The 26,916-nt window shown below is 41.3% G+C and overlaps 2 protein-coding genes across 4 annotated transcripts; one reads left to right on the top strand and one right to left on the bottom strand.

The window, feature by feature from the left end:
* The first annotated feature begins 38 nt into the window (after positions 1 to 38).
* Positions 39 to 21,757, top strand: ubr1 (ubiquitin protein ligase E3 component n-recognin 1). 2 transcript variants are annotated; one of them, XM_027000215.3, is made up of 47 exons: positions 39 to 165; positions 1,662 to 1,927; positions 4,050 to 4,128; positions 4,574 to 4,684; positions 8,153 to 8,280; positions 8,480 to 8,618; positions 9,227 to 9,289; positions 9,405 to 9,528; positions 9,910 to 10,017; positions 10,164 to 10,252; positions 10,357 to 10,455; positions 10,699 to 10,856; positions 10,957 to 11,056; positions 11,148 to 11,276; positions 11,847 to 12,027; positions 12,163 to 12,224; positions 12,368 to 12,475; positions 12,662 to 12,727; positions 12,909 to 13,010; positions 13,128 to 13,191; positions 13,463 to 13,587; positions 13,683 to 13,735; positions 13,836 to 13,938; positions 14,015 to 14,063; positions 14,162 to 14,316; positions 14,403 to 14,502; positions 14,665 to 14,768; positions 14,852 to 14,932; positions 15,226 to 15,407; positions 15,615 to 15,814; positions 15,896 to 15,986; positions 16,140 to 16,292; positions 16,379 to 16,476; positions 16,586 to 16,679; positions 16,799 to 16,947; positions 17,036 to 17,091; positions 17,169 to 17,265; positions 17,393 to 17,460; positions 17,550 to 17,697; positions 17,850 to 17,940; positions 18,076 to 18,212; positions 18,343 to 18,451; positions 18,556 to 18,612; positions 18,705 to 18,782; positions 18,907 to 19,077; positions 19,288 to 19,389; positions 19,486 to 21,757. In XM_027000215.3, exons 1-47 carry the CDS (start codon positions 121 to 123, stop codon positions 19,625 to 19,627), a joined length of 5,214 nt encoding a protein of 1,737 aa, XP_026856016.2. In that variant the 5' UTR covers positions 39 to 120; the 3' UTR covers positions 19,628 to 21,757. The 2 variants fall into 2 exon arrangements, with proteins under 2 accessions (XP_026856016.2, XP_026856015.2); XM_027000214.3 differs by having other exon boundaries at positions 12,365 to 12,475.
* Positions 21,758 to 21,896: 139 nt separating this feature from the next.
* Positions 21,897 to 24,546, bottom strand: LOC113571378 (photoreceptor outer segment membrane glycoprotein 2). Of its 2 annotated transcripts, none has more exons than XM_081721621.1 (4): positions 24,410 to 24,546; positions 22,918 to 23,983; positions 22,562 to 22,808; positions 21,897 to 22,171 (listed from the first exon to the last, which is right to left on the bottom strand). In XM_081721621.1, the coding sequence occupies exons 2-4, from the start codon at positions 23,496 to 23,498 to the stop codon at positions 21,905 to 21,907; spliced, it is 1,095 nt and encodes a 364-aa protein (XP_081577747.1). In that variant the 5' UTR covers positions 23,499 to 23,983; positions 24,410 to 24,546; the 3' UTR covers positions 21,897 to 21,904. The 2 variants fall into 2 exon arrangements, with proteins under 2 accessions (XP_081577747.1, XP_026856077.3); XM_027000276.3 differs by having other exon boundaries at positions 22,918 to 23,976.
* Positions 24,547 to 26,916: the final 2,370 nt, after the last annotated feature.

Raw genomic sequence — 26,916 nt, 5'->3', positions numbered from 1 at the left:
CATAAGGCTGAAGTTTCCTAGCAACTCGGTAGCCGGCTTTCCTCTCAGACTGTCGCAAACTGGATTAAATTACAGTTGCGTAGTTACGTTTTCTCGGTCACATTATACGGCATATGGAACATGGCGGAAGGTGAAAAATCACTAAATGGGCTGCAGATATGCACGGTAATAGTTTGGGGCTAATTTCAGTTTGTTCAATCAGTTTCATTCGCGTGCGAATGTTTTCCATTAGCGCGGTGTTGTGTTTCATGTTATTGTTGGTGCAAATTCCCACTGATAATATTTGTCCGATTTAAGATTGTCTGCAATGTTGTTGCCGTTTATGCTTTTGGGTAAACAGCTTGCTAGATTTATAGCTAACATGCTAGCTAATATTTGCTGGTATAGATAACGCTGGCTACCTCGGTCCTGGCTAGCTAAGGAAATATATTTTATTAATTCTGCTTAGGAGTTTAACATTAGGGAACATGGCTAACGCTACCTAGTTAGAGTAATAAACTTGATATCGTTACGCAAGGTAGTATGGTCTGCTGTGGTACGGGTTCCTGACTGGGGTGACGAGGAAGCAACCGCTGTTGCAACATCTGATGCTAACACTCGCCTCACATGTTATCGTCCCACAAAGATTCAGTTTTCAGTAACGAAATAAACACTTGAGTTATTGCCTCCAGATGTTTATAGCTCATGCGTTCTTCTTGACAGATTAAGTGGTTTCATGTGGCTACACCTCTAGATGGAGAGCTAGCCGCTATAACAGACTGCAAAGATGATTTTAAAAATAAAGAAATTGGATGGCAAGCTGCAGGTGTAATGAAAGGATAGGTATCTTATCATAGCTAGGTTAGCTATCTTGAGACTGTTAGCCATACAAGTTAACCTTTCGAACATCCTTTGGCTGTGTATAGTTGAATTGTTGATTATCTTATTATGTTTACGTCTGCATCTATATTTTCTTAAGAGGAATCAAAATAACTTCCTGACTAATGAGAATTTTGCATTACTAGATAGCTTTGTTACTTTGCTTTCTTGGGCTAATTTCATTCGTTCGATACAAATTTTCGGCATTATAGTTGGGTAACTAGTTCCAAGGCACAAACGAGAGCACTGGAAATAGAAATACCTTTTACTCCTACGAAGACTATTTATGTGTAATGAGGTGTAATGTTTGTGTGTAATCGGGTATTTGTATAACGTGGACTGAGAGACATGTTTACTAACCATCAAGGAAAATGTCTAGGCTTCCTCTTTAGGGTGCTGGAAGGAAGCAAGTAAACTCTGAAATCTGACTAAACTACAAAACACCACTACCTGTATTTTGGCAATCTGTAATGTTCATTTTAACTATTAGAGTAAATATTTTGAACATGTATTTTAGTTGATAATGTTGCTTAGGGACAAAGTTATATGTTCCATATTGACTAGTTATGTAATGTACGAAAATAAGTGGATAAAAAATGCACAATAAGATTGAATGTGGGATTGGCCAAGTGTGCCAAATTAATTTACTTTTTATAGTTATGAGATTTGTATTTTTTTAAACTATGTTATATAAAAACTAATGCATTACCTTTGCCTACATTTGAGAGAAAATAAGTAAACATGTAATGCACAGGTTTCTGTAGTTCATTTTGTACAAATGTATCTCTGTTTATTCCCTTCAGAGATGGTTGGAAGCCTCAGATTGGGGTGCTTCCATCCTCCACTATGTGGCAGAGCAGGTGCTCCATATTTATTGCCTGGAGGCAGAGCCACAGCCAGAACAGCAGGAGCAGCAGGTGCGGGAGCGCATCCTGCACCCGCTCGAGTGCTTCTTGTTCGGGGAAGATCCGTGCACTGCTCTGGAGAAACTGCAGCAGAGAAATTACAGCGCTTCCTCTCAGCTGTGTGGGCGTGTTTTTAAAGAGGGCGAAACAGTCTACTCCTGCAGGTTAGAGCTGAATGGATATGACTTTTACCATTGTGATCTACAACAGAAAAATGTGTTACAATGTTGCAAGCTATACAAGCATAGCTAAGCATAGCAGTTTTGTTTAAAGAAATGCATACCATGTCAGAATATGACCAGTGATGAACAGGATAGAAGGTGAATGGCAACCCACTGGCTACAGCCTGTAATTGTACACTTATAAAATAAACATATAACATATAGTGGTTATTGGTGCAACATAGCTGTTTCTAATATGGTTTATGGTGGTTTATTTACAATATGTGCACAATTATTAGGCAAGTTGTATTTTTAACTATTCATTTTATTATTGAAGAACTGTTGTGCTCTTAGTCAATCCAAAATGTTGTTAAACATCAACCCTGAATATTTAAGAAAGTAAAAGTGAGGTTTTGGCTTTCTTAGGGAAATCTGTATGTGTATAATTATAAGGCAACTGTTGGTTGCATAATTATTATGCAACTAAATGGAAAAAGTGAAATTTCCCCATCTCTTTTAACAGTTTATTTTCATCTATTAATGTGAGAATAATAAACAAACAACTCAATTTACAAATAAACATTTGACATTTAAAAAAAAAATCAGTGACCGATATAGCCACCCTTCTTTTCAATAACAGTCATAAGCCTTCCATTCATGGGGTCTGTCAGTTTCTAAATCTGTTGACAATCATCTTTTTGTACAGCAGCAACCACAGCCTCCCAGTCACTGTTCAGAGAGTGTACTGTTTTCCTTCACTGTAAATCTCCAGTTTAAGAAGGGCCCACAAGTTCTCAATAGGGTTTAGGTCGGGTGAAGAATGGAGCCATGTCATTGTTCATTCATCTTTAAGGCCTTTACTGGCCAGCCAGGCAGTGGAGTACTTTGATGCATGCAATGCATGCATTGTCTTGCATAAAACTCATGGTCTTCTTGAAAGATGGAGACTTTTTTCCTGTACCACTGCTTGACGAAAGTGTCTTCTAAAAACTGGCAATAGGTTTGGGAGTTGATTTTGAGTCCATCTTCAAAGGTTCAAGCCCATAGCAGTACCCCACCTCCACCTTGCTTCCGTCTGAGTCGAAGTGAAGCTCTGTGCCCGTTATTGACCGAGCCATGGGTCCATCCATCTGATCTGTCAAGAGTCACTCCATAAAACCTTTGAAAGATCTGTCGTCAGCTATTTCTTGGCCCAGTCTTGATGTTTAACGTTATCTATCTTGTTCAGTGGTGGTTTCAGCCTTCCCTACCTTGGCCATGTCTCTGAGTACTGAACACCTTGTACATCTGGAAACTTCACGTTTCACGTTTGATTCTTCTCAAATCTTTGCCAGTTAATTTGCATCTTTTTTTTTTTCTCAACTACATCCCTCTGAAAGACTTTTACAATTTTAGACTTTTCAGGGTTGGTTAAATTTCTCTTTTTTGGCCCATTTTGCTTGAGCTGCCTAATAATTATGCACACCTTAATATAGGGTGTTGATCTCCTTAGGCCACACCCTCCCTCATTACACAAATACACATCACCTGATATGCTTCAATCCAATAAGCATTCAATTATATACATCTTGGAGTTGGAAAATGTGCATAAAATCTATATGGTCAAAAATACTCTCTTGTCTAATAATTGTGCACACAGTGTAGAAGCAATTAATAGTTTGGCTTAATGTGTGATCACATCTCTCTCTTTTTTTTTTTTTTTTTTTTTTTACAAATAATAGAGTTTGGATTTGTGAGATGTGTTCCTCCCCTGGTTATTTTGAAATTCATTACTTGTCACTAACTAGGTTCTAAACAACACAGCTAATGTTGCTAGATTAAATTATTCAGTCTCAGACTTTGTGTTTGACAAATGTGTAAGTCATGTCTGCCCTATGCCATAAATGTAAATGTTTTCAGATATTACTACAGCAACTTTGTAAATGTGTCTGACTTTGACTGCACCTCTGTTTCCATTTGAATGTATGTATTAACTTTGAAAAATATTACCTCACACCTGAAAAAGCCAGACAAGTCTGCTGATAAAGAACATCATTCCGATTGCCTTTTGTATTATTTGTGTGACTGATCGTAAGAGAGTATCTGAATGAGGTCAGAATTGATTCGTCCTTATGTGTGTGCGAAGGGACTGTGCGATAGACCCCACCTGTGTGTTCTGCATGGACTGCTTTCAGAGCAGCGTACACAAAGGACACCGCTACAAGGTCAGACACACTGATTCATTACTGTACTGCACATTGTTTTACTGCAGTGTACACTACTCATGTGTATTACTGTCATGTAATGTCTCATTACTGTAACAAACCCGAAAACAAACCTGACAAGTGGGGAAAGTTTCCTATTAGTTTTCATAATTCCCAGGTCTAGACAAGTGTGCAAACCAAATGCAAAGTAATTAAGAAATTATGGATTCCAACTTGTGCCTTGATCGGCAAATTTGTAAATAAGAGCATGTGTTTGCATGTAGAGTAAGTGGATTTTTGTGCATGTAGAATCAGGGCTGGAGGGGTTGTGCATCAGAAATCCTCTTATTATACTGCTCCTTCATATGGATGTAGTTGATGGTATGTACTTTGCATGTCCAGATTTAACTTGACAGAACAATCTCTTATTACTAGCTAACCAATCACTCTGCGTTTGGTCTCCTAGATGCATGCTTCGTCAGGAGGAGGCTTCTGTGACTGTGGGGACTTGGAGGCCTGGAAGACTGGCCCCTGGTGTTCCCAGCACGACCCAGGAACCTCTGTCGCCATGGAGACAGTGAGGCTTAGTTTCTGCCAAAATCCTTGGTTGGGTTTGGGATATTTTAGGAGGCAGGCTTCCCTTTTGTTATGTTGGTTGAATTTACTTCCTGCCCTAAAGTCAGGAGAAGACCGCAGAACGCTGCAGGATGGACATGCACGCGCGTGCGCGCACACACACACACACACACACACACACACGCACACACAGAGACAGACTGAAGGAGACACAGTCCTCTGCTGGCCTGGGAAACCAGTAGGCTGATGTGGGAAAGTGATGCATAAAATATGCAGCTGTAACTGAGGCCTCCTCTCTGGGGGTTTTCAGCTGTACAGTGACACTTTTAGGAGCAGAGGGAGGCATTTAAATGGAAGAGCTTTGTGATCTGATGGACTTGCATTATTGAAAAACATTTTTAAGCTTGGAGCATGCATTTTGGATTACAGTTATATTCAGGCATCATGTTCTACTCTGGACAGATGGTTTCTCTCAGTGTGCATGCCACTCAGGCCAGTATGTGTAATTAGATCACTTTGTAGATCTCAAGCTGCATGCTCAGCCCGCATCACATCTTGGAACAGAGCAGATGTCTGCTGGGCCTGATGTTATGGCTTGGCCATTGTCATCATGCTAAGACTATACCAGACGTATTATAAACCATTAGGGCCTCAATCTGAACCAATCAGCAGTTTGTTTGGCTGTTCACAAATGACTTTACGCAGTGTCTAATCAGTTTAAGCTCTAAGATGTGGTGCTGGTGAAAGGATCCTGACGTCTCCTGCACCTCATTGGTCTGACACAGGTCTTCTGATGTTTTATGCATTGGGAGGCTTCATGTAATATCCAGTGTGTGTTTAGATAAATTGGTGTATGTTAGCTTGTATTGGTGTGGATGGTAGGATTTCCCCCAGTTACTACAGAATGTCATTATTCAGAGTTGTGTAATGTCCCATCCATGAAGCCTAGAGCTTTTCTAGAGCTTTTAGAATTCGGCAATGGTTCATAATTGTACTGGCTGATATGCTCTGTGAGAGGTAATCTGGATCTACTCAAAGGAATGATAAAGGAACACAGAACACTCATCATCATACACAGTAGAACAGAGGTACACACTACCACACCATCAACAGGTGTAGGCTAGGATACTGCCAGACAGGAGCAACTGAGAGCAACTACCCCCTTGTTCAGGGGATCAACAGTGGTAACCTGGCATCAGTGGGGCTTGAACCATCAACCTCCCAATCACAAGTCAAGCACCCCCAACCACTAAACTGCCACCGCCCTGACAGAGAACACTGAGAAAATGAAATTGGAAAAGCAGTTCCAGTATGACCCTTTTTAATTAGTGTTTATTGTTCTTGGCAGATAATTATGATGAATGTGTAATAGAGAAAGCACAGACTAGTGAACAGACAACTGAAAGCTGACCTCTAATCCAAACAAAACAATTATACATATATTTTTGATGACTTGTTGATCTCTGCGCAACATTCACAGAGATCACTGACTCCATAATGTGGAGAAACATGGAAATAACTTTGCAAGAAACATAGCCCCCATGTACACCGTTAGCAAAAAGGCATTTCAGAAAATTATCCACACCCTGGACAGGCGGTACCATCCTCGGAGAACTAATTATTCCAAGTTGCTATCCCTGAGCTCAACCTCATTCACAGAAAATTCTCTCGAAGATGATGTTCAATGCATTAACAGGGCTACTGTAATAAGATGAAAGGTTGTGGGCCACCTCTCCCACATCTGGAAGAAAAAATGGTTTTGAGAGAGGGAGAGCGAGCTCACCCTTCTAGACCTACTTTTATGGAGAACCTGCAACCTGTGAATAAGGCCCTCTGCTAGTTCCAGGACTTCACAGATTCCTTGTTGGTTGAATCTTCTGTGAGCATATCTTTCCTGAAATACTGGCTGAAGAAGAGGGCACTAACCATACCAAATCATTGAAAGCAAAAATTTGGAAGTACCCCAACAGTAAATATCAAGATTTGCAGGACCTGCTGAACATGACAACATTCCTAGATCCAAGGTTCTGAACACAATACATCTATGGAATGTATTGTAATGCATTTATTACAATACATGTATTGAATACATGTATTGATGGATGTGCCACAAAATAAATTTCCCTTGTCTGTGCGCACTAGGGCAGAAATATCAGTGCATACAAACATCAAGCTGTGCATCAGAGAGAGAGTTTTTAACACTGGTGGTAAAGTATCAGCCCATTTCTCTTGTCTGAATCCAGACAAGGTGGACATGCTGTGGATTATTTATTTATTTTTTGATAGAGAACATTTGAAGTGATACCTGGAACCTTTTAGGCCCAATCCAATTTTTACTTCTACCCCTTGTTTTCAAATGGGGTGGGGATGTGAAAAGCAACATCAAAATGTGGGAGTTTCTTGCACAAATCAGCAATAGTGATGTAATGTTAGCAAGCTACCTACTAACTACTAGCAAATTTTTTTGTGCTTAAAGAAAGGCATGATAATACAATATATTTATACCCCTATTAATGAAAATTAAGTTTGTAGGTTTCTTTAGTTGCTTGCACATCCATTTCAATGTCATTTTTAAGGCATTCTGAAAATTTTCTCATAGTGCTGTTTGGAGTGTGCCCCTGAAAAATCTGTTTGGAGGGCCATGTAGCCCTGACACTTCTCCATTCCCCTCTATCTCAACAAGACACCCTACCCCTATTTGTAAACAAGCAAAAATAGAGGGGTTAAGACTAAGTGGTAGGAGCAAGGTGTGAAATGGGATTGAGCCTTAGAAATATATGGAATGTAGAAGTTCATCTTGATGGTTAAAAAAAAAAATGTATAAACCGTTTTAGTGGTTTGGTTATGAGTGAACATCATAAAGCATCACTTTTATTTCATATCCATTTTTATTTTTACATCAGGTTGTACCATAAGTTGTTTAACCTAATCTCACATTTTTGTTATGCCCTGCTTAAAATGTTTTTGCGTGGGCATTCAAAATGTCTTATGTTAATGGACATTTGTAGTTTCTTATTTGTTTTATTTAGTTGTTTGAAGGCAATTTGACTAGTTTGCAGACATGCCTATATTTTGAAAAAATATATATTTTGTTGGTTATTGATTTCATTATTTTGAAACTGGTACTGTAGAAATATTTACGTTTTTCTATTTTATATGCTAGTTTGTTTTTACTTTTGAGTTGAGAAATTCACATTTCTAAATGATCAGTAATCTGTGCATTTTCCTTAATAACCATGCATGTAGACTCCTGATACCATTTATTATTGCAATAATTGCTATATGATTTTTTCACTAAGTTTTGCAGCCCTTGTGCTTGTGTTTACTGATGCAAATGAACATGCTTTGGGTCTTTGGCAACGAGTAAATTAGGGTTGTGGGAAGCCTAGTTTATAGATAAACCAGCTTTCTTAATATCAAGAATTTGTCCAGCTCTGTGATGGTCTCTTATGGATTCTGTCTGTTTCAGGATGAGTGTGTGTTGGAGGTGGGACTCCAGGAGCGGGCTTTCATGCTGTTTCAGGTGCTGCTGAGTTATATCACAGAACTGATGGTGTGGGAAGAAAGTAATGAGCTCTCTGAGGAGTTGCAGCCTAGGTCAGCCACACATCTCACTCTGCCATCAACGTTAAGCCTTGTGTCAAAGTTATGCCCTTTTCTCTTCTCTATGATGATGCCTTACATGAGCAATACTATATCTTTGCTGTAAATGGTAACACGGCTACCGGTTGTATGGATGTGTGGTAGGTATGGTATCTAACGCTTGAGCCTGTTTGTATTTAAATTTTGTCTTCAGACTGAAAGAGGACAAGTACTACTGTGTGCTTTACAATGATGAGCATCACTCGTACGATCATGTGATCTACACTCTTCAGAGGGCCATCAGCTGTGACCACAGTGAAGCTCAAACACACACAGCCCTCATTGATAAAGAGGTGAATTCTGCTAGCACTGTAATTTCTGAATGAGCATACACTGGTTTTTCTGACAATGAGATTCAATTTCAAGAGCATTCTAAGGAAATTATAGATAGACTCTTACAAGATAGGAACAGGCTGAAAAATAATATCAAAGACTTTGGATATATCACTGGACACTGGTGGATCAATTCTGTGGAGATGGAAAATGCATTATACCGCTCAGGCACTGTCTAGACAAGACTCAGCATCAGAAGCACGAAATATAATTGCAGTGTAGTACACAAGGTTTGCAGAGAAACTATACAGAGTTATTTCATCTGTTGTGCAAGCAAAGTTCTATAGCCAGTGCAGGACCGCTGTTCAAAACAAGGTTTTATCTGGAAACCTTGTGTAATACTTTTTCAGTGTTTGGCACATGTTTGTTTTCAAAGTAACTTGTATACATTTATCAGTAGACATCATGTGTACTCCCTTGTAAACACCTAGCGGTACCAGGTGAGCTAAAGGTCTTTTAAACTAGATTGCAGTTACTCTCTGGAATCCTAAACACAAACCTTTTAATCTATGTCCAAGCTTACATTTGTTTCTTTTAAGGGTGCTCATGTGTTTTGTCTTTTATTCAGGGTCGCAGAGCTGTAAAGACAGGAACCCTGAGGTGCTGTCAGCAAGCTAAAGCTCTCATCAGGGTAATGAGTGGCTTTATCTCTGTTCTTTCTCGCTGCACTCCCACCTCCTGCAATAGGTGGTCAGACAGCTACAGTGCCTGCTCTAATGCTCACCTCTTTCTGTACCCCCCCAAAGACAAACTCTGAGCACATTACCCAGCAGCCCTTGCGAGTGGAGATCTTGCACGCTGCTGTGATGGCCCATCAGACCTTTGCTCTCAGATTGGGCACATGGTTTCAGCAGATCATTGGTTACTCAGGTACACTACATTCTTTGTTGTTGTTGATGATGATAATATGATATAAATTAAGATATGAAATGTGAACAGACTGAGATTATTTAGAAGTGCATGAGGTTAGTATTGCTATTGAGGTTAATATTGAATAAATTTAGGATGAAGGACAGACCTTGTCACTTGTTTCTAAAGCTCCTTCCCAAATCCACTCCTCCAATAACTTCACTCTCTTCAAATAAGAAATGACAATTTCTAAAATTACAAATGTAATTTAAACTACAATAACTGAAAAATAATGCCTATGATAATAAATAATGCTTAAGATTTTGAGTTGTACAGTATGTGTACCTTCATCTTTAAAGTGCTCTATCAGACTAGCATACAACATTGTCTCCCTCCCACCAGTGGGCTTCAGGCAGGTGTTTTGCCAGGTGGCTCTGAAGCCCAGTGCTGATGGTGAAAAACCCTGTTTGATTAGCCGTCTAATGCTACACGATGCCAGATTATATAAAGGTCAGTGCTAAATCTGCACTTCACCTGTCATGACTTTGTCTGTCATCATTATGATGTTGCCTGTTAGTTGTTATGTCTCGAGACCTCAGTTGGATAATATGCCTATACTATTGGGTCTTAACCTCCATCTGCATTGCCTTCATTAGGAGCCCGTAAAGTTATCCATGAACTGATTTTCTGCAGTCTACTGATGGAAACGGAATATAAGAGACAATTTGCCATGTTATTTACAGAGGTGGGTTTTAGTGCTTATATATTTTTCGGAAGAAAACTGTATGCACCATCTACCCATAGACAGCCTGTATGTAGCCAAACACCATCATATGTTTCTTCCTCTAGAACTATAAACAGTTGCAGGAGGATTTCATAAGTGATGACCATGAGCGGAACATCTCAATCACAGCCTTATCTGTGCAGATCTTCACTGTTCCCACTCTGGTAATAATAACAAACACATTATATCCACATAACAGTCAGAACAGGGACACGCACTCATACAAAACTTTTCATTCTAGCAATTATGCATGTTTACAACAAGATAAACCGCGTTATAAGTTGATGAACATGTTGTTATTTTTTTACATGTATTTTTCAAAAGTGTTGCATTAAGGCTTAAGTAATCTGACAAAAATAAATTTCCCCCTAATATTGACCTTTTGATTTCTCTGTTTGACTCTTAAGGCGAGACAGTTGATTGAGGAAGGCAGTGTGATAAAGGTGATTTTAGACACCGTCATGGAGGTGCTGAGAGAACATCTCGACAACAGCCAGCGCTTCCATTTTCAGGGCTACAATTCTGACAAGTTCTTCCGAATTCAAGTGATCTTCCATGACCTCAGGTCAGAGTTTGGTTCTAAACACAGTGAATGATGTGAAACCCTGTAATAGGGAACATGTACACCTTTTTTGAGACAGTCATGTATTTGATTTTGTTCACAGGTACATTCTGATCAGTAAACCCACAGTATGGACTGAACAGCTGAGGCAGAAGTTTCTGGAAGGTTTCAGTGACTTTCTGGAGATGCTTAGATGCATGCAGGTACTACACTTGCCCCGGAATAGGCATGAGATTATCCGTTGTAAGACTCTATCTTTGCTGTAAATGTGAGTGGCTCTTTTCCTTGTGTTAGGGAATGGAGGAGATGAAGAGGCAGTTTGGCCAGCATATCGAGGTGGAGCCAGAATGGGAGGCAGGCTTCTCCATCCAGATGCAGCTACGCCACATTCTTTCTATGTTTCAGGACTGGTGTGCCTCTGACGTGAGTCACGGAAATAATGCACAAGCACTATGCAAATGAACACTTTAGGCTTTATAACATACCATGTCAAATTCCCTTAGAGAGAGTCGTAGAGAGTCTCATGAGACTATTCTTAGATTTACTTGTCACAGTTGACCTCTCTTTATTTGGCATTTATAGTTGCCTCAGGCTTATTCAAATATCACAGTGACACGACCTATGGTCCATTTTCACTTTTCGGACCCAGTGTGTTTGCTCCCTGGGTAATGAATGTTAGGTGAAACGAGCATGTTTTTCTAACAGGAGACTGTTATGGTTACAGAATGGTAGTGGAGTATGTAACAGCATGTGTGTCTTAATTCAAGTTCAAGTTTCAAGTTTGGTTTATGGAGAGAGTCCTGGGTAATGAGTGGAGTAATCGCATGTGTCTCTTACACTGTAACGATCCCCCTGAGTTATTCGACGGGATCACCCTTATGTATCCAAAAAGTTGGGGTGATGTGATTCTCACTCTCACGTTCAAACATAGACCACGGTTACGAGGGAGTAACAAAGTGTGTGTGTGTGTGTGTGTGTGTGTGTGTGTTACAGGAGAGAGTCCTGCTGCAGGCCTTTAGGCAGTGTCACCAGGTCTTGCTACAATGCACCAACCAGCCCTTCCACAGTGAGCCAACCGACAGCTACATGCGCAAACACATCCTCCACATACGGCCCTACAGGGTCTCGCAGGAGCCTGTTTCCATCCACCTGCCCATCTCCAGACTGCTGGCTGGTGAGCTTTACAAAAACAAACGAAATAAAACAAAGATGTGTTTGAAATATTGTAAGACTGTGGAAAGTGCTTTCAGGGTGAATGTATCATTTGTTGAAAACTGTCAGTTAAAGCACATTTTCTCTCTGGCTGCAGGCCTGTATTTGCTCTTGTGTCGGACAGGGGCCATCAAATATCTCCCTGACTTTGTGGATCCAGTAAGTTATGATTGTAAGACTTCTGCATTTGTTCTGCATTGACCGATTTGTCTTTAGTGCCTTGCCAATTAGGCCCTCTGAATTGTGGTATGACCGTGCATAGTTATTGTATTTGAAGTGTCTGTGCATGTACATTTCAGCAGCAGCTGGACCTCCCTGCACTGGTGGAACAGCCTCTGCGCTGTGTGGTTCTGGCTGCACAGGTGTCTGCAGAGATGTGGCGCAGAAATGGCCTCTCCCTTGTCAGTCAGGTTAGTGGAGGTCACAAATCCATTGTGTGTATTCTGAGCTATGACCTCTCATCTTAACTGTGTTTTAGTTACTTAGGTTCTAAATGTATATTGTGAGAAATGGAACATGACTGCACTATGTGCACACTGGCACAGGAACAGTGAGATTAAATTCTGACGTTTGTGTTTTTTGTTTTTTGGTATTAGGTATACTACTATCAGGATGTTAAATGCAGAGATGAAATGTTCGATAAGGACATCATCATGCTTCAGGTACGTGTCTCATTCGGAATGCCTAGTATGATCACTGAAGCGGTGAACATGTATATGTAGAATACTGAACATGTATATTTAAAGTATTGAATATATGTGTGTATATATAGGTAAAGCGCGCATGCATGCATGCATATATATGTATAGACAAGATTGAAAGTGCCACCCTTTCCTACCGCAGATTGCTGCTTCCAAAATGGACCCAAACCACTTCATCATGCTAATTCTAATGAGATTTGAGCTCTTCGAGGTTTTTAATGGAAATGGTTCAACTAAAGATCAGGTATGTATAGACATTTAAAATGATTTTTCCATTTGCATTAGTTTTAATTTCAGAAGGTTAGTGAATTTTGGAATTCACAGTCAGTACTGATTTAATCTGATGCACCTGCCCTGTCAGGACCTCCTGAAACAGTGGAACAGATTGACAGAAGAAATGCTGTACCTGTTTATCATCATCACAGGCAAGTCCTCTGAGCACCATTGTGTGTGTGATTTAGTTAAGCGATGGCATGGCATGACTGTGCTGATGTGCAGTAATCTGGATTATGGCCAGTTGCTTCAGAATGTATAGTGCAGTAAGCGTTCAGCTTTGATGTCCGCAAATGAAATGACACCGTAGCATACAGCCTGTCTAAGTGCACTCCTGGCTGTGTTCCTCAACCTGTTGTCTGTTGATTTTGTGGCTTCTTTAGTATCTAAAACTTAATGGTTTTCTATGTTGTGTTAATTCAGGTGAGCGGTATGTTCCTGGAATCAGCGATGTCACTAAAGAGGATGTGATAATGAGGGAAGTGATTCATCTGCTGTGTATAGAACCCATGGCTCACAGCAGCTTGGTCAAAAGCCTACCTGAAGATGTAAGACATTGTAGCACCCTTAAATATTTCTTGTAAGATATTATAATTGGAAAAATAACTGCAGCAGATGCTGTTGTTTGTGTTTCTTATTGTAGGAAAGTCATGAAACTGGGCTTGAAACTGTTATTTCTAAAGTTGCAACATTCAAGTGAGTCAGTCAAAAATGATTAAATATCTGCTTGTAAAAAGAAAGGTATTTGTTTAATTACTTTTATTTTCATATCGGTTTCTTTTGCAACTTTGTGTAGGAAACCAGGAGTTTCTGGTCATGGTTTATACGAAGTAAAGAAGGAATGTCTTGAGGAATTTAATCCCTTCTTTTACCATTACACCAAATCCCAACATAGCAAGGTATAGTGCGTTTACATCTGTGTTTCTATTCCATTTATTGTTGTTTCCTGCTGTGTAACTGGGCTTTGAACTCCAGGCAGAAGATGCACAGAAGAAGAGAAGGGCCCAGGAAGGCAGCGATAAAGGCAAGTGGCCTTTTCTCGAGCACGCCTCGCTGCTTTCGACCGTGGGGGTAGCTTCAGTACTGTTGGAACTTGTGTGTTTACTGCTCTGTGATGTGCAGCTCTCAGGCCCCCCCTGCCACCTGGCTTCTGCCCCGCCTTCTCCAGCATTGTTAACCTGCTGTGCTGTGACATCTTCCTCCACGTGCTGAGGACAGTGATGCAGAGAGTGGTGGAGGAGCGGTCTGCTCTGTGGAGTGAAGCTATGGTGCAGAGGGTATGCCCACTCTCACTCATGTCCAGACTCACAATCACAAGTCTGTCATTTATGAATCTTTCATAATCCTGTGTGTGTTGTCTCAGGCGTTGCATCTTGTAGGCCAGGCATTACTGGAGGAGAAAACTCAGCTGGAGGCCGACAGCGTTGAGGACGTGATCTTTGACTTCAGTCTCAAGGCTCGAAGTGCATCACTTTTGACTTTATCTCATTTTTAATAATGTGGGAAAGTGGGGACAGAAGTTAATAACTTGTTACGCACAGTATACTCTCGCTCATCATCCCGTGGGTTAATAACACACTCCACACACAGTGTACTCCCATCCTTAATCCTACGTTTCCCTCTAGAAATTGGCACGGCTCACAGCAAGTCGTTGTTCCATTTCATTTCTAAACTGAAGGCGCTTCCTTCCCTTGAAGCTCAGAAGGATATGATTAATTGGACACTACAGGTTAGTGCTTGCTGACTTACTGGTTTCGTTGTCACCTAGACAGTGCATATAAGTGATTATTTATTTCTTCCACAACCTTTTAGTTGTTTGAGACAGTGAAGTGCCGTCGTGAGAAATCCAGCCCTTCTGCTTCATGCACTTTGGATCAGATGAAACCTGAGGAGGTGATGAAACCCTCATAGCATTCTCACCATGTTGTGTTGGTGTAAACATCCCTATCATCTGTGTGGTTGTGCAGTGATGTGTTGATGTACAAGTGTAAACATCTCTCATTTTTTTGAGCGCAGTATTGGTGTGAACGTCCCTGTTGTCTATGTAGTTGTACAACCAAGTGTTGGTGTACTGGGGTGAACGTCCCCATCGTTTATGCTGTTGTGCAGCGGTGTGTTGGTGTATTAGTGTGAACGGCCCCATTGTCTATGCTGTTGCTGTATTGTTATGAATGTCTGTATTGCAGAGCGTTCAGGACAAAGAGAAAGCAGAGCGTAAGAGGAAGGCAGAGGCTGCCAAGCTGCACAGGCAGAAGGTCATGGCTCAGATGTCTGCCATGCAGAAGAACTTTATCGAGACTCATAAGATGCTCTATGACAACGTACCTGAGAGCGGCAGCCAGGGGGAGCCAGCGGCATGCTGGGAGAGGTGAGAAGAAGCCTGCTCCAGAGCTCCAGCAGCCCCTCCTTCTTCCTGCTAAAGAGCTTAAGTGCAAACATTCTCTTCTCATTCAGAACCAAGAGTGACACTCAGTACTTTCTGTGCTTGGACATCTAGAATAGTGTCCCTATGTGTTGTAGGACAAAATGAAGGACCGCCAATTAGCAATAACACTATTTCTGTGTGTTTGCGCAGATTAATGGACGTAGGAGAGAGGCGTGTGGCACTAGGTCCTCAGCAAGGTGTGGGTTCCTCAGACTGGGAGACTCTCACCTGCATCCTCTGCCAGGAGGAGCAGGAGGTGCAGGCTCTGGCTCCTGCCATGGTCCTCACCGCCTGTGTGCAGAGGTCCACATTACTCACCCAGAGCAGAGGAAAGAGTCTCTCCTCCAATGGTTAGCTATGCTACTAACACACTCCCAGTTGGGGTTATTTGCTGAAATAAATTAACTGCTGAAGTTTGTGTTGTTGGACAGGAAGCTACCCCCTGTTCATGCCTGCTGACCTGGCTGTAGGCACACACACCGGGAGTTGTGGGCACGTCATGCATGCCATATGCTGGCAGAAGTGAGTTTCACGTCATGTACCACATCACATTTTCAATTCGATAAAATAACAAATGTGGCTGTCAAACAAATTAAACCAAAAAACTCTTCCTAATTTTCAGTGTTTAATAGGCTGTGAGCAGAATTCAGGAGGTCCTGTATTATGTGTTTGCAGGTATTTTGAGGCTGTGCAGAACACTACTCGAAACCGGCTGCACGCAGAGTTGATCATAGACCTGGAGAATGGAGAGTACATGTGTCCACTCTGCAAGTCTCTCTGCAACACAGTGGTGCCTCTGATGCCCGTGGAGCCCTGCCAGCTCAACTAGTATGAGTCCACCACATTCAGCAGTTCAGCCTGTTATTATGAAGCTGTTCTGAGTTTCTTTCTCTCTCTGTTTCTTCTCTCCCCAGTGAGAGTGCTGAGCTGGTTGGTCAGCTTCTCACTCTTCCCCGTTGGATACAGATAGTACTGGCTCGCATCAGAGGGCTCAGAGCTGCTCATGAAGCTGGTGAGATTCCTCCCCATTGGGCACACACCATTTTAAAGGCCATTTCTGGCATCTAGTGCTTAAGTAAGTAATTAAGTGTGTGTGTGTGTGTGTGTGTGTGTGTATTCAGACAGTAGTGCTGAGATTGGAAAAGCTGAGTGTGGGTTCTTGGAGGACAGGCAGACAGACTTCAGGTCAATCCTCAGCTTTGGAGTCCAGCCACCGTAAGTACTTCTCTCAAATAAACAGACTATAAATATGTATTGTAAAGTTTGTTATGCCAGATGGAACAGGAAGAGGACAAACTAGAAAGTGAATCTAACCTCTGCTGTGTTTGGCTCAGGCCCAAGTACTCGAGCAGCATAGTGGAGATGCTGATAGTGTGTGCCACTACGGTGCACAGGGTGGGACTGCAGACTGCCCCCAATGAACTCTGCCCTTACGTGCCTGTCATGACTTGGAACACATGTGCCTACACCATCCAGGCTATGGGTGAGAGCCTTTCCCCATTCACTCCCTCAGCACATAGCCTTGCCCTGGCCTGGTAGTGTGTGTAATCTGGCTATGCTCCTCCCTGTAGAGAACATGTTACAGGAAGAGGGGAAAGCACTGTTTGGCTCTCTGCAAAACAGACAGGTCTGTTCCTGAACACATGCGGTTTAGTCATTCTGCTTTTATTTGGAGTGATTGCAGTAACTGTGATCATGTTTCAGCTGGCTGGTTTGAAAGCACTGGTGCAGTTCTCAGCTGTTCAGCGATTGAAGTGCTCAGCAACTCTCATACACAATCATTTTTCACACATGCTGGCAGGTAAGGCTGCATTTTGAGTGCAGGTATGTGACAGGGAAAAGTTTAACTTTTGCTGAATGGGCTTTGATTTCACAATACTAAATATTTTGCACTGTTTCTCTTTCCCTCCCTCTGTCTCACCCTCTAGTCTTGCTACCTGTCTCTCAAATTGAAAACAGCCCCTCAATATTAGAAATAGACTTATTTCATCTCTTGGTAAGAATGAGTTGTTAGCATGTTGGGTATATAAGTTTGAGAGTTGTGTGTTGAGTGTAGTAAAGTCCCTCTTTGTGGTTGTCTCCCAGGTGGGGCTTGTTCTGTCTATACCTGCTATGTACCAAGAGGAGAATGTTGATCTGCAGCCCTCAGCCATCAGTACAGCATACAACCACCTGCACCTCATGCACCTGGTCACAATGGCCCACGTAGTGCAGGTCATCCTGTCCTCACAAGGTACACTTTGCTTGTCAGATCTGACGTGCTGATTGCTACAATCAGCTATAATGCAAGTAAATGTGTGTGTGTGTGTGTGTGTGTGTGTGTGTGTGTGTGTGTGTGTGTGTGTGTGTGTGTGTGTGTGTGTGTGTGTGTGTGTGTGAAATCAGACACCAGTGCTGTAGCTGGAGGGGCAGAGGAAAGGGAAGAGGCTGTATCTGCTGCAGCCTTGTACTGCACAATATCCCAGCACACAGACGGGTGAGTGTGTGTGTTCCTGACACATCATACACTCCTCTATGGGCACCGTGGACTGTAATCTGTTATTACCTCTTATACAATTTCTTGGGTAATGTTGTTTTTCTCTCTCTCTCTCTCCCTCCCTACCTCCCTCAGACTAAAGACAGGTGTATCAGGCTCTATGATTGCAGACCGAGTGAGGAATAGTGTTCTGCCTTTTCTTCGCTGTGCTGCAATCCTCTTTAATTGCCTTTCTGGAGTGCAACCTCCAGAGGAGCTCTTCAGCACTGCAGGTGAGATGCTGAACACATGTACCCATTTCAGGAACGTTGGCTAAAACAGAGTTGTTTAGAAGACTTTAATTACCCCGTGATGTCAAGGGTCGGAGACACCCAGCTGTGTTCCTCCTTTGTTTGTGTGTAGTGTCCAGTGAGGATCAGCTGACTCTGCTCTGTAGTTATCTGGCGTTGCCCTCCAACCTGTTCCAGCTCTTCCAGGATCACCGAGACATTGTCACTCCCCTTTTACAGAGGTTCGGAGCTTTAGTCGAATTATTGTATTTTCTACCTAAATTTGTCTTTTCCAAGTTCTGCAGTGTATCCTTTTGCTTTTTAATGTTCTGTGTCTGTAACTCAGGTGGTGTGGAAACGCAGCCATATTAAAAGCTCTGAAGGCAGAAACGCCCATGATCAGGTGGGCTCCTCCTCTTTCCCACCTCTCTGACAGCATGCTTATTCCATCACATGAGGCAACGTTGCTTAACTTTCTAACTCAAACTACCACAGGTATCCACGTAAGAGAAACAGCCTGATAGATCTTCCCGAGGACTATAGTGTGCTGCTTAACCAAGCCAGTCATTTCAAGTAAGAGCGAATCGCTCTGCTTTGCATTATAGAGAAACACAAATCCTCCTCGTTTAAATAAAGGGCAAAGCATGATATCGTCGTAATAGATGAAAGCCGGTTTGCGTCTCCGGGTCCTTCGCAGGTGTCCCAACTCGTCGGACGAGGAGCGGAAGCACCCAACGCTGTGTCTGTTCTGCGGTGCGATGCTCTGTTCGCAGAGCCCCTGTTGCCAGGAGCAGCTGGAGGGTGAGGAGGTCGGTGCCTGCACAGCCCATGCTGCTACCTGTGGTGCTGGGGTGGGCATGTTCCTCAGGTGAGCCGCCACCGCAGCGCCCAGCACTGTGCTGGCCAAAGTATGTGTTAAAAGTAAAGCAGATCACTTTCTCTCTAGTGCAGGTCAGTGCAAGAGGGTGTGTAGGACCGTAACACTTTTGAGAAATCAATGGCTTTGGTTTTAAAATTTCCATTAGCACTTTCAGCTGGTTGTGTTACTGAACATTACTTGGTCATGTTTTACAAACAGGATAAGAGAGTGCGAGATTGTTCTGATGGCCAGTAGGACGCGAGGAAGCACATATCCAGCCCCTTACCTTGACGACTATGGAGAAACGGATCCTCAGCTAGGGTACAGTGAATCGGATATAACGAAGATAACTAAACGGAACAAATGGGCTTTATAAATAAATGAGTGATGTTCTTGATCTGTGTCGTGCTGAGACAGGCGTGGGAACCCTCTGCACCTGTGTCCTGAGCGCTACAGGAAGCTGCACCAGCTGTGGCTGCAGCACTGTATCCTGGAGGAGATCGCACGCAGCCTGGAGGTGCTCAATATCATGTTTGCCTTCGAATGGCAGATGTTATGAGTTCAGGGGTGGACGGAGCCAGACTACAGAAAGGAAGAGCAAAGAGCCAGAGGCCCGTGGGGAGGGAGTATCCCACTCTGCCCAGCCTCTCGCAAGTGCTGTTTTACCAGCTGACATTTGCTCTTTCAGCATTTATCTAAAGAGTAGCCGGTCTGGGGAGGGGGGTGGCAGGGAAAGCTCAAGGTCAGGATGTTCTTTTGCCTCTTTTTCTGGTCCTTTTGCCTTTGAGGACTGGTCTCTCTGAGACATGTCCACACATGCAGCTTTAGGTTCTATTTGCTCAGCTTGATGTTTTTCCATGGTGAAGTGAACTATTGTTTTCTGCGTTGTTTTATAAATGTTGAGAATCAGACTGCGAAATAGGGTTGTATTGTTTACCTGTGTGAGCATGTTCTGCTGACAAGCTGCCTATTCTTATGCACCTGTGTAAAAAGCTTCCTCTCTAGCCCTCCTCGGCCATGGACCTCTCACCTCTAATTGTCCTTACTGTGTGAAAATCTTTACAACGCTGAATATATTATACCAACATAATATATTATGCAAAAGTCCCTTAAAAGTATGTTCATTATTTCCAAATTGGCAAATTGTTTTGCCAGTTAAATTGTATACTTCTGGCAGGGTTTATGCTCTTTTTCAAATGTGATATAATACAGAAACATGTATATAAAACAATAATGGTTGATTATTTTATGATATGAATACAAGTCAAACATCATGGTACCACTACAACACAAGCAGTTCAAAGTTGATAATCATTAGATCACAAAACAGAGCTTACAGAAAACATTGATGTGTGAATTTAATCATGAACCATATTTGAGTGACAGTGAAATGTGTTTTTACTTCAGTGATGTTACTATCATATCTGTTCATTGTTCTGTTTCATATCAGATGCTTCAGTTGTTTTCAAGCTGAAGATGTGAATAGTTACACTTTGCAGTGGCTTGCTAGCAGTCCTCTGACAGGAAGTCGTCTGGAAGTCATCTTGGCTGACTAAAATACACTAATTTAAAATATTTCATGCCTTTACTGGTGAGCCATTTTATATAGTAGTTTCTTATAAGAACATCTTTGGAGTATTTACATACTTTGAAATGGAGTTAAGTTAATGAAGGTTAAAGGTTTAGTTAAAGTTAAAGGTTTACACTCAATGAGATCATTACTGTTCATTTTCCAGTATTTTTTTTGTTTGTTTGTGGGGTTTATTTTACTTTTGTCTTCAATGTTACATTTGGTGCACATGAGTGTCAGGATGTTCCTTAATTGTAGCATGTCTAATTTTTACCTTTTCCAGATTTTTTATCCATAATTCTGATCATAGCTCACTACTTTCATCCTTTTAAAAATGTTGAATCTAATTATATGTAATTGACACATTAAAGGGAGTCTCTTCATATGAGACATGCAGTATATGTCTACTAATCATTGCTATTTGTTGCAATATGGAAACTATGGTTCAAAATAATTTGCAACTTTCATCATCTAACATTTCAAACTTTTGTGAAACTTCTACCCAAACAAAAAAGTGCTTCAGTCTTTGTTGACATTAATCAGCATTTATAACATCAATAATAGTAAAAATGATGATTACAATGATTATTGTGGTAATGGCAGTATATTAAATTTTCTGTGCAGTTGCTTTGATATTGAAAAGGTTTCTGAGACGGTTAGTTATTCTTCTCCAGCTTCACTAGTGATAAAGGCACACTTTTGAAGATGGTACACAATTCTGGTTTTCTGTTTTCTTCCAGTAAACATGTTGAAATAGCACATATGATGTCTTAGGTCTGTGTCTGCCTTTTCAGATAGGAGACTAAAAGCCAAAGTCCCTAAAATCTAAGGTAAATAAATCATTGAATGTTGAGCAGAATTCTAATGTGTTAAATGCTGAACATCAAGCAAGAGACGTTCTCAAAATCACTCAGAAAGAATAAGATTGTGGTGTGATTTTCAATCAGTAAGGCCTCAAATAGCTTTTTTTTCCATGGCAGATGTGATGTTTCTTTTTCTTTTACCACTCTCACACATAGGTCTCATTCAGACATGTTTTAGGCCGTACTGTCTCTGCTGTTAGTGTATTAAATGTCTTCTCACCCTGTCACCGAATGAATAAAATGATTACGCTCTTCAGACATTGTCAAAGTCCATTCATCAAAGGGTTAGAAGTCCCCGATTCATAGGACTGTTATACAAGACTGCTGTATAAGACCATTAACCATTGTAAGTTGGCCAGCTGGTAAAATCTGGTAAAATCTAAAGGAACAAACTAGGACCAGGTCAAGAGGCCACAGGCATTGTTTTTGAAGGCACATTATCAAGCCCATAGAGTGCTGTGGAAGGTTTGTCAATGTTGGGATCTCCGTTTGTGGCTGTGTCGATCTGATTGATTTTGCCAAGGTTTTTGAGGATATTGAAGTTGTTGCGTGCCGTTTCCACAAGGCTGTTCTCCAGTAGCCATCCGTCAGACTCCAACTCTGGGTCTCCCTGCCGTAGGACGTTCTCCATTGCAGTTTGCAGGTAGCGGACGCCAGTCAGTATTGAAAGCTGTCAGTGAAAAGAGATTGAGCGGAGCAAACGTTACAATCTGCTGCTTGACATCTTAGAAAAAAGGAAAAAGTTGGGATGTTTATGTTTTTTAATTAGCAAGAGTTCAGTATGGCTTCATGTTAACAACCACAGGAAACTAGCCTGTCTCAGTGCAGGATTTGACATAAATGCATGGAATTTTCATGGCTAATGACAGATTAGTGTACAAAGACAGAAACTTGAGGTGGTACTAGTTAACACAAGGAACTCGCAAAGGAAATTTCACCACTCTTGAATGAAATGGTTAATTTTCTTATGAAGTGGAATTTATCATTTTTATTTATTTGTTTCTTGTGACCAAAAACAGCAAAGTAAGTGTTCAGTTGACTCTCCTGTGTCAGTGCAAACCTCAAAGAGCCAGATCAGAAGCCCTGTGCTGCCAGTGGAATGCATTAATTTGGTGTAGTATTCCACCAAGGCCTGGTGACAGCCCCTCTTCCACAAGTTGAGGTCCTCTGTTAAATAGTCATAGTTAAAGTGAGCTGAGTTGTTCGTGATTTGGTATTGAATGCAGGGCCGAGGTGAGTTTGTATTGCAACAGCTGAAAGGAACGCTGTCCAGCAGGTACTTCCCTTCCACGTTGCTATGTAAACGACTGAAAAAAAATGAAAAGTTTCAGAAAAGTGGAGGCTGCTTTTTGAATTATCTCATAAAAACATTAATATCATACTCGCAGTCTTAAGTTCTGAAAAATATCTACTTACTCCACTACTTCCCGTTTGGACATGTCCAGGTAACGGTTGCTGATCCACTGTATATGGAACCAGTCTCTATGGTCTCTGTTCCCACAACACTGGAACTGGATCTGCAGTAGGTCCATGGTGTGCTTTAAGAAGCAGCGGCCTGGTGAGTCGGTGTCTTTGTAGTAGCGCATGACATCACGAAGTCCCTCTGCTAGAGATTCTTGTAGTTCCTCTTGCATGCTGTAGCACATCAGAGCTCCGACCAGCATGCAGCCAGTGAAGAAGAACGAGCAGATAATGTAGGGGAGAATCAGCAGCTTCCAGCGAAGGAACTTATTGGTGTCCACGCAGTCGTAGCAGATCTTGCCACCTAGAAGGTTGATTATGCAAGCTATCAGGCCCACTGCAATTAGCAAGTTCAGCACAGGTTGAAAGTCCCTGTCAGCCATCAGCTCCTCCTTCTTACTGAACTCCACCTTTACAAACAGGCCCAGGCTGAAGAGAATAATTCCAGTCATCACAGAGACCCAGTTCAACAGCCACAACATCTGAGCCAGCTTGTCCCTTTGACCTTTAGTGAACTTCACCCGCAGGACAGCCATTTTTGGATTATTTTGCCCTGGTGGTGTTGGTATCAACTTGTGAAAAGTTGAGTGAGGTTTTATAGGGTCGTTAGTGTATAGTAAGAGATTGGCTTGAAGAACAGAAAAAATAGATGTGCACTTTAAATTTAGCTATATGGTCTGAGGAGGAGGAGTAAGAGGAAGTGCTGTGAAAGGGCAGTGTTTTTTTAATGTTATTAAAGGCAGCCTTAATTTAATTGAAAAACCATCAAACCATCTCATCAGTAAAGAAAGTCCTTTCTCAGTGGCATAGATTGGCTTCAATAACAGATACGGAAAGTCCAGGAACAAGCAAATGGGGAAGGAAAAGTGTCCATCAGATGTAAGAAAGCCTTTTGTAGTAATGCCAAATTTCCATCAGATTTAAGAAATGATTTTTTTTTTTTTGAATACACTGGCTCAGTCTTTCAAATAGTGGATGTTGGTCTTCCTTCCTGATAACATCTTAAAGAATATCCTAAAAGCTTAAAACAAAAACAGAGCTGAAGTTAGTTTACATTCCTCACAAAATTCCTGTACTTGTTAGGATTACATTTTCTCCAGGTGTTTTTAGAAAACATTTCTAAAATAATTCAAAATTATCAAAATAATTCAGCTTTTCTCTGAAGAGGATGAAATCATGATATACACCTGTGTGCAAGATGTTTACAAATAGGTACTTGGAGCTGCAAGAATAACATACAAGGAACAAGCTGACAGCTGCATTTTGTTTCTGCAAAAGCCAATATGAATGCATATTTTAGAACTAAAATCTCTTAATATTAATCTATTAGTACAGACCAAACAGAATTAATTTTCTCTCAGACACAGATACCCCTGCAAATGATTTATCAGGCTGAATGAAACGACTACATAGAATTAGCAGTAGCAGTAAACAGTGTAATTCTCACCAAAGCAATTCTGCTCTCTCACTTAATTCTTTGCAACCTCATGTCCCACTTTCAGCTTGTTTCCCTTTTCTTCTTGATTAGACATCCTCGGTTTTTACATAATAAAATGCTGTGATAAACTGGAGTGTATGTGTTGAGGACACTGTCACAAGCCTCTCCATAATCCTAATGTAATCCGTAATCAGACCAGACGGATTAGGAAGGGAGGGTGCCTTCTGCCACCTACACAAATCTTACTGATGGATGTGTGTGTGTGTGTGTGAGTAGGAGCAGTGTTGCTATGGGGAGGGTTGGAAAGGCTGGTCATGATCTGGCAGTATCTTAAAGATGATCAGGTTTATAGAAGCATGATGGGAGCATTAAGGGAATACTAGTTTTTATCATTTATGTCATTTACAATTTAGCTCAATAATGTTTGTCTGTATGTTCCTTTCTTTCTAAAAACTCAATCAGCCTTCCCAGTGTTGTCGATCTAGTCCATCTAATACAGCTTTCCCGTTAATAGCACCTTTACTGCAACTTCTTCTGTGATGCTGAAAGGCAGGATGGAAATTTCCCTGAAACAATTTAGAAATTGGATTCATCATGATTCATCATTATCAACAACAATTAATAATAATAATTAATAATAATTAATAATAAAAAGAGCTCAAGGGTGAAATTCTTTACAGTTGCAGAGGAAGTAGCAGGGCTTTGCCCTCCTATCTCTAAGGGATCATTATCTAGCAGGTCAGTCAAAACCACCTGTATACTGGTGTGATCCATCTAAGCCAACCTGAAGAATATGTAGTTATACCTAATAGATACACTAATATAATCATTGGCAGGGAGAAAGAAATGCTGCAGACAAGTGAATGGATTAATTTTCACTGAAAGTATGAGTAGATGGGGTTTAACATTTTTCAATTCCAAAGAGAGGTTAAAGTGCTTAGATGACTGGCATATGACCCTGACTTCACACCATCTTTGCAAGATTGTAGATAATGGATCTATTATAGCAACACATCTTTATGCAAAATGGTGAAAAAATTAGAACTTAATAGTTTTGATCATATATACAGCTTTGTTATTATTCATTATTTTCATAAAAAGCTAAAAGGCTTTAAACCAAGAGAACTACCAATAATCATTTATGTCATTCATGCTGATGCTCGTAACTCCAAAAATAATAAAGGTCTTATAAGCAAGTTATACCATGGCATTATATCACTGGATAAAGACCTGTACATTGAAATAACTGAAAATGTGTCTGAATGCCTGAAAAATACAGTCATAAACCAGTATCCACCTGCCATAGCAAGACTTCACTCCTAAACAGAAAACAAACTTGCACACTGGAAATTACTGTCACCCATGCTCGTGTCTTCTGGTATTTTCCCTCAGTTCTGACTTTCTGGAAGGACGTGATAATAATCATCTCAAGAAGCCTGCGTTCTGGTATCAGTCCATGTCATTTCTCCTGGTCTCCTCTCTTCCTGCCCTGTTGCTGTCCCTGACTTCTGTCCATGTGCATCTGTTTACATCTCAGCTCTAACTTGGTTTATGCACTGCTTGTTGCTGTTTTCCTGTCGGTCTCTCCGTGTGCCCCTACTTAGGGCTGTTGTTTGTATTCTGTCTCCCTGGTTTTTGATTGTTTTTCCCTGTGGACTACCCTTATGGTTTTGTCTGGACTGTGAATAATTGGAGCTGTAAAGAAATTACTACATTTATAGAGGAGTCTGCTTCATGCCTATAAACATCACAGTTCAGATCTCTCTATCTTGGACATGAATGAATGTAAAAATGTTGCTTACCCCACAAAGATTTTGTTGGCTGTTGGAAGGGGAATAATTCCTGCTTTTTACTAATTGCTATTTTAGTGTAAAAAAAAATGTAAATAAAACGTCCCTCTTGAAGGAGGCCCAGAGGCAAATCTAGGACCTGCTGGAAAGATTATACCTCATAGCTGGCCAGGGAGCATCTGTGTGTCCCACAGGAGTCAAATAGAAAAGTATGGGTTCATCCTCTCAGCCTGCTACACCATAAGCCTCACCAGGAAATTCAGAACAAATAAAAAATAAAAAAAGATTATGAAGATGTGGATTTAATCCCTTTAGTTCTGACCTATTCATTCCTGTTCCACAGACTACGTATTCCATCCATCCATCCATCCATCCATCACTGTCCCTCGTCTTTTTTTCTGCCAAACCCCCCACCCCCCCACCCCCTCACCCCCTCACCCCCTCATTGGAGAACTTTTAGGATTTTATTTATTTGTTTATTTGTAACTTCTCACTGTGTCCAACTGGGGGGGGGGGGGGGGGGGGGTTACAAAACATATGAACAGACATGAATAACATGGGTGAAACAGGGGAATAGGAAAGAGAGAGGAAAAAAAGACAGACAGAAGAACAGACAAACAAGAAATGTATATAGAATATGTATGAGCCACCTTCACCATTATGCGAGTGTGTGTGTCTGTATATATGTATGCATGCATGTATGTTTGACTGGGATATTTCTAGTTG

This window comes from Electrophorus electricus, chromosome 10, assembly GCF_041902795.1.
Source record: "Electrophorus electricus isolate QZ-2024a chromosome 10, ASM4190279v1, whole genome shotgun sequence".
Classification (NCBI taxonomy): Eukaryota; Metazoa; Chordata; class Actinopteri; order Gymnotiformes; family Gymnotidae; genus Electrophorus; species Electrophorus electricus.
This window is presented reverse-complemented; position numbering and strand designations above follow the sequence as displayed.

What these genes read in the sequence shown, in the direction of transcription:
- LOC113571378 (XM_081721621.1), bottom strand. Translation starts at nt 23,498, where the DNA reads ATGGCTGTCCTGCGGGTGAAGTTCACTAAAGGTCAAAGGGACAAGCTG. An exon ending in TCCAAACGGGAAGTAGTGGA is followed by an intron (nt 22,809 to 22,917) that starts GTAAGTAGATAT and finishes ATTTTTTTTCAG; the next exon opens with TCGTTTACATAGCAACGTGG. An exon ending in TTCTGATCTGGCTCTTTGAG is followed by an intron (nt 22,172 to 22,561) that starts GTTTGCACTGAC and finishes TTTCACTGACAG; the next exon opens with CTTTCAATACTGACTGGCGT.
- ubr1 (XM_027000214.3), top strand. Translation starts at nt 121, where the DNA reads ATGGCGGAAGGTGAAAAATCACTAAATGGGCTGCAGATATGCACG. An exon ending in TCTAAAGTTGCAACATTCAA is followed by an intron (nt 13,736 to 13,835) that starts GTGAGTCAGTCA and finishes AACTTTGTGTAG; the next exon opens with GAAACCAGGAGTTTCTGGTC. An exon ending in GTGAAGCTATGGTGCAGAGG is followed by an intron (nt 14,317 to 14,402) that starts GTATGCCCACTC and finishes GTGTTGTCTCAG; the next exon opens with GCGTTGCATCTTGTAGGCCA.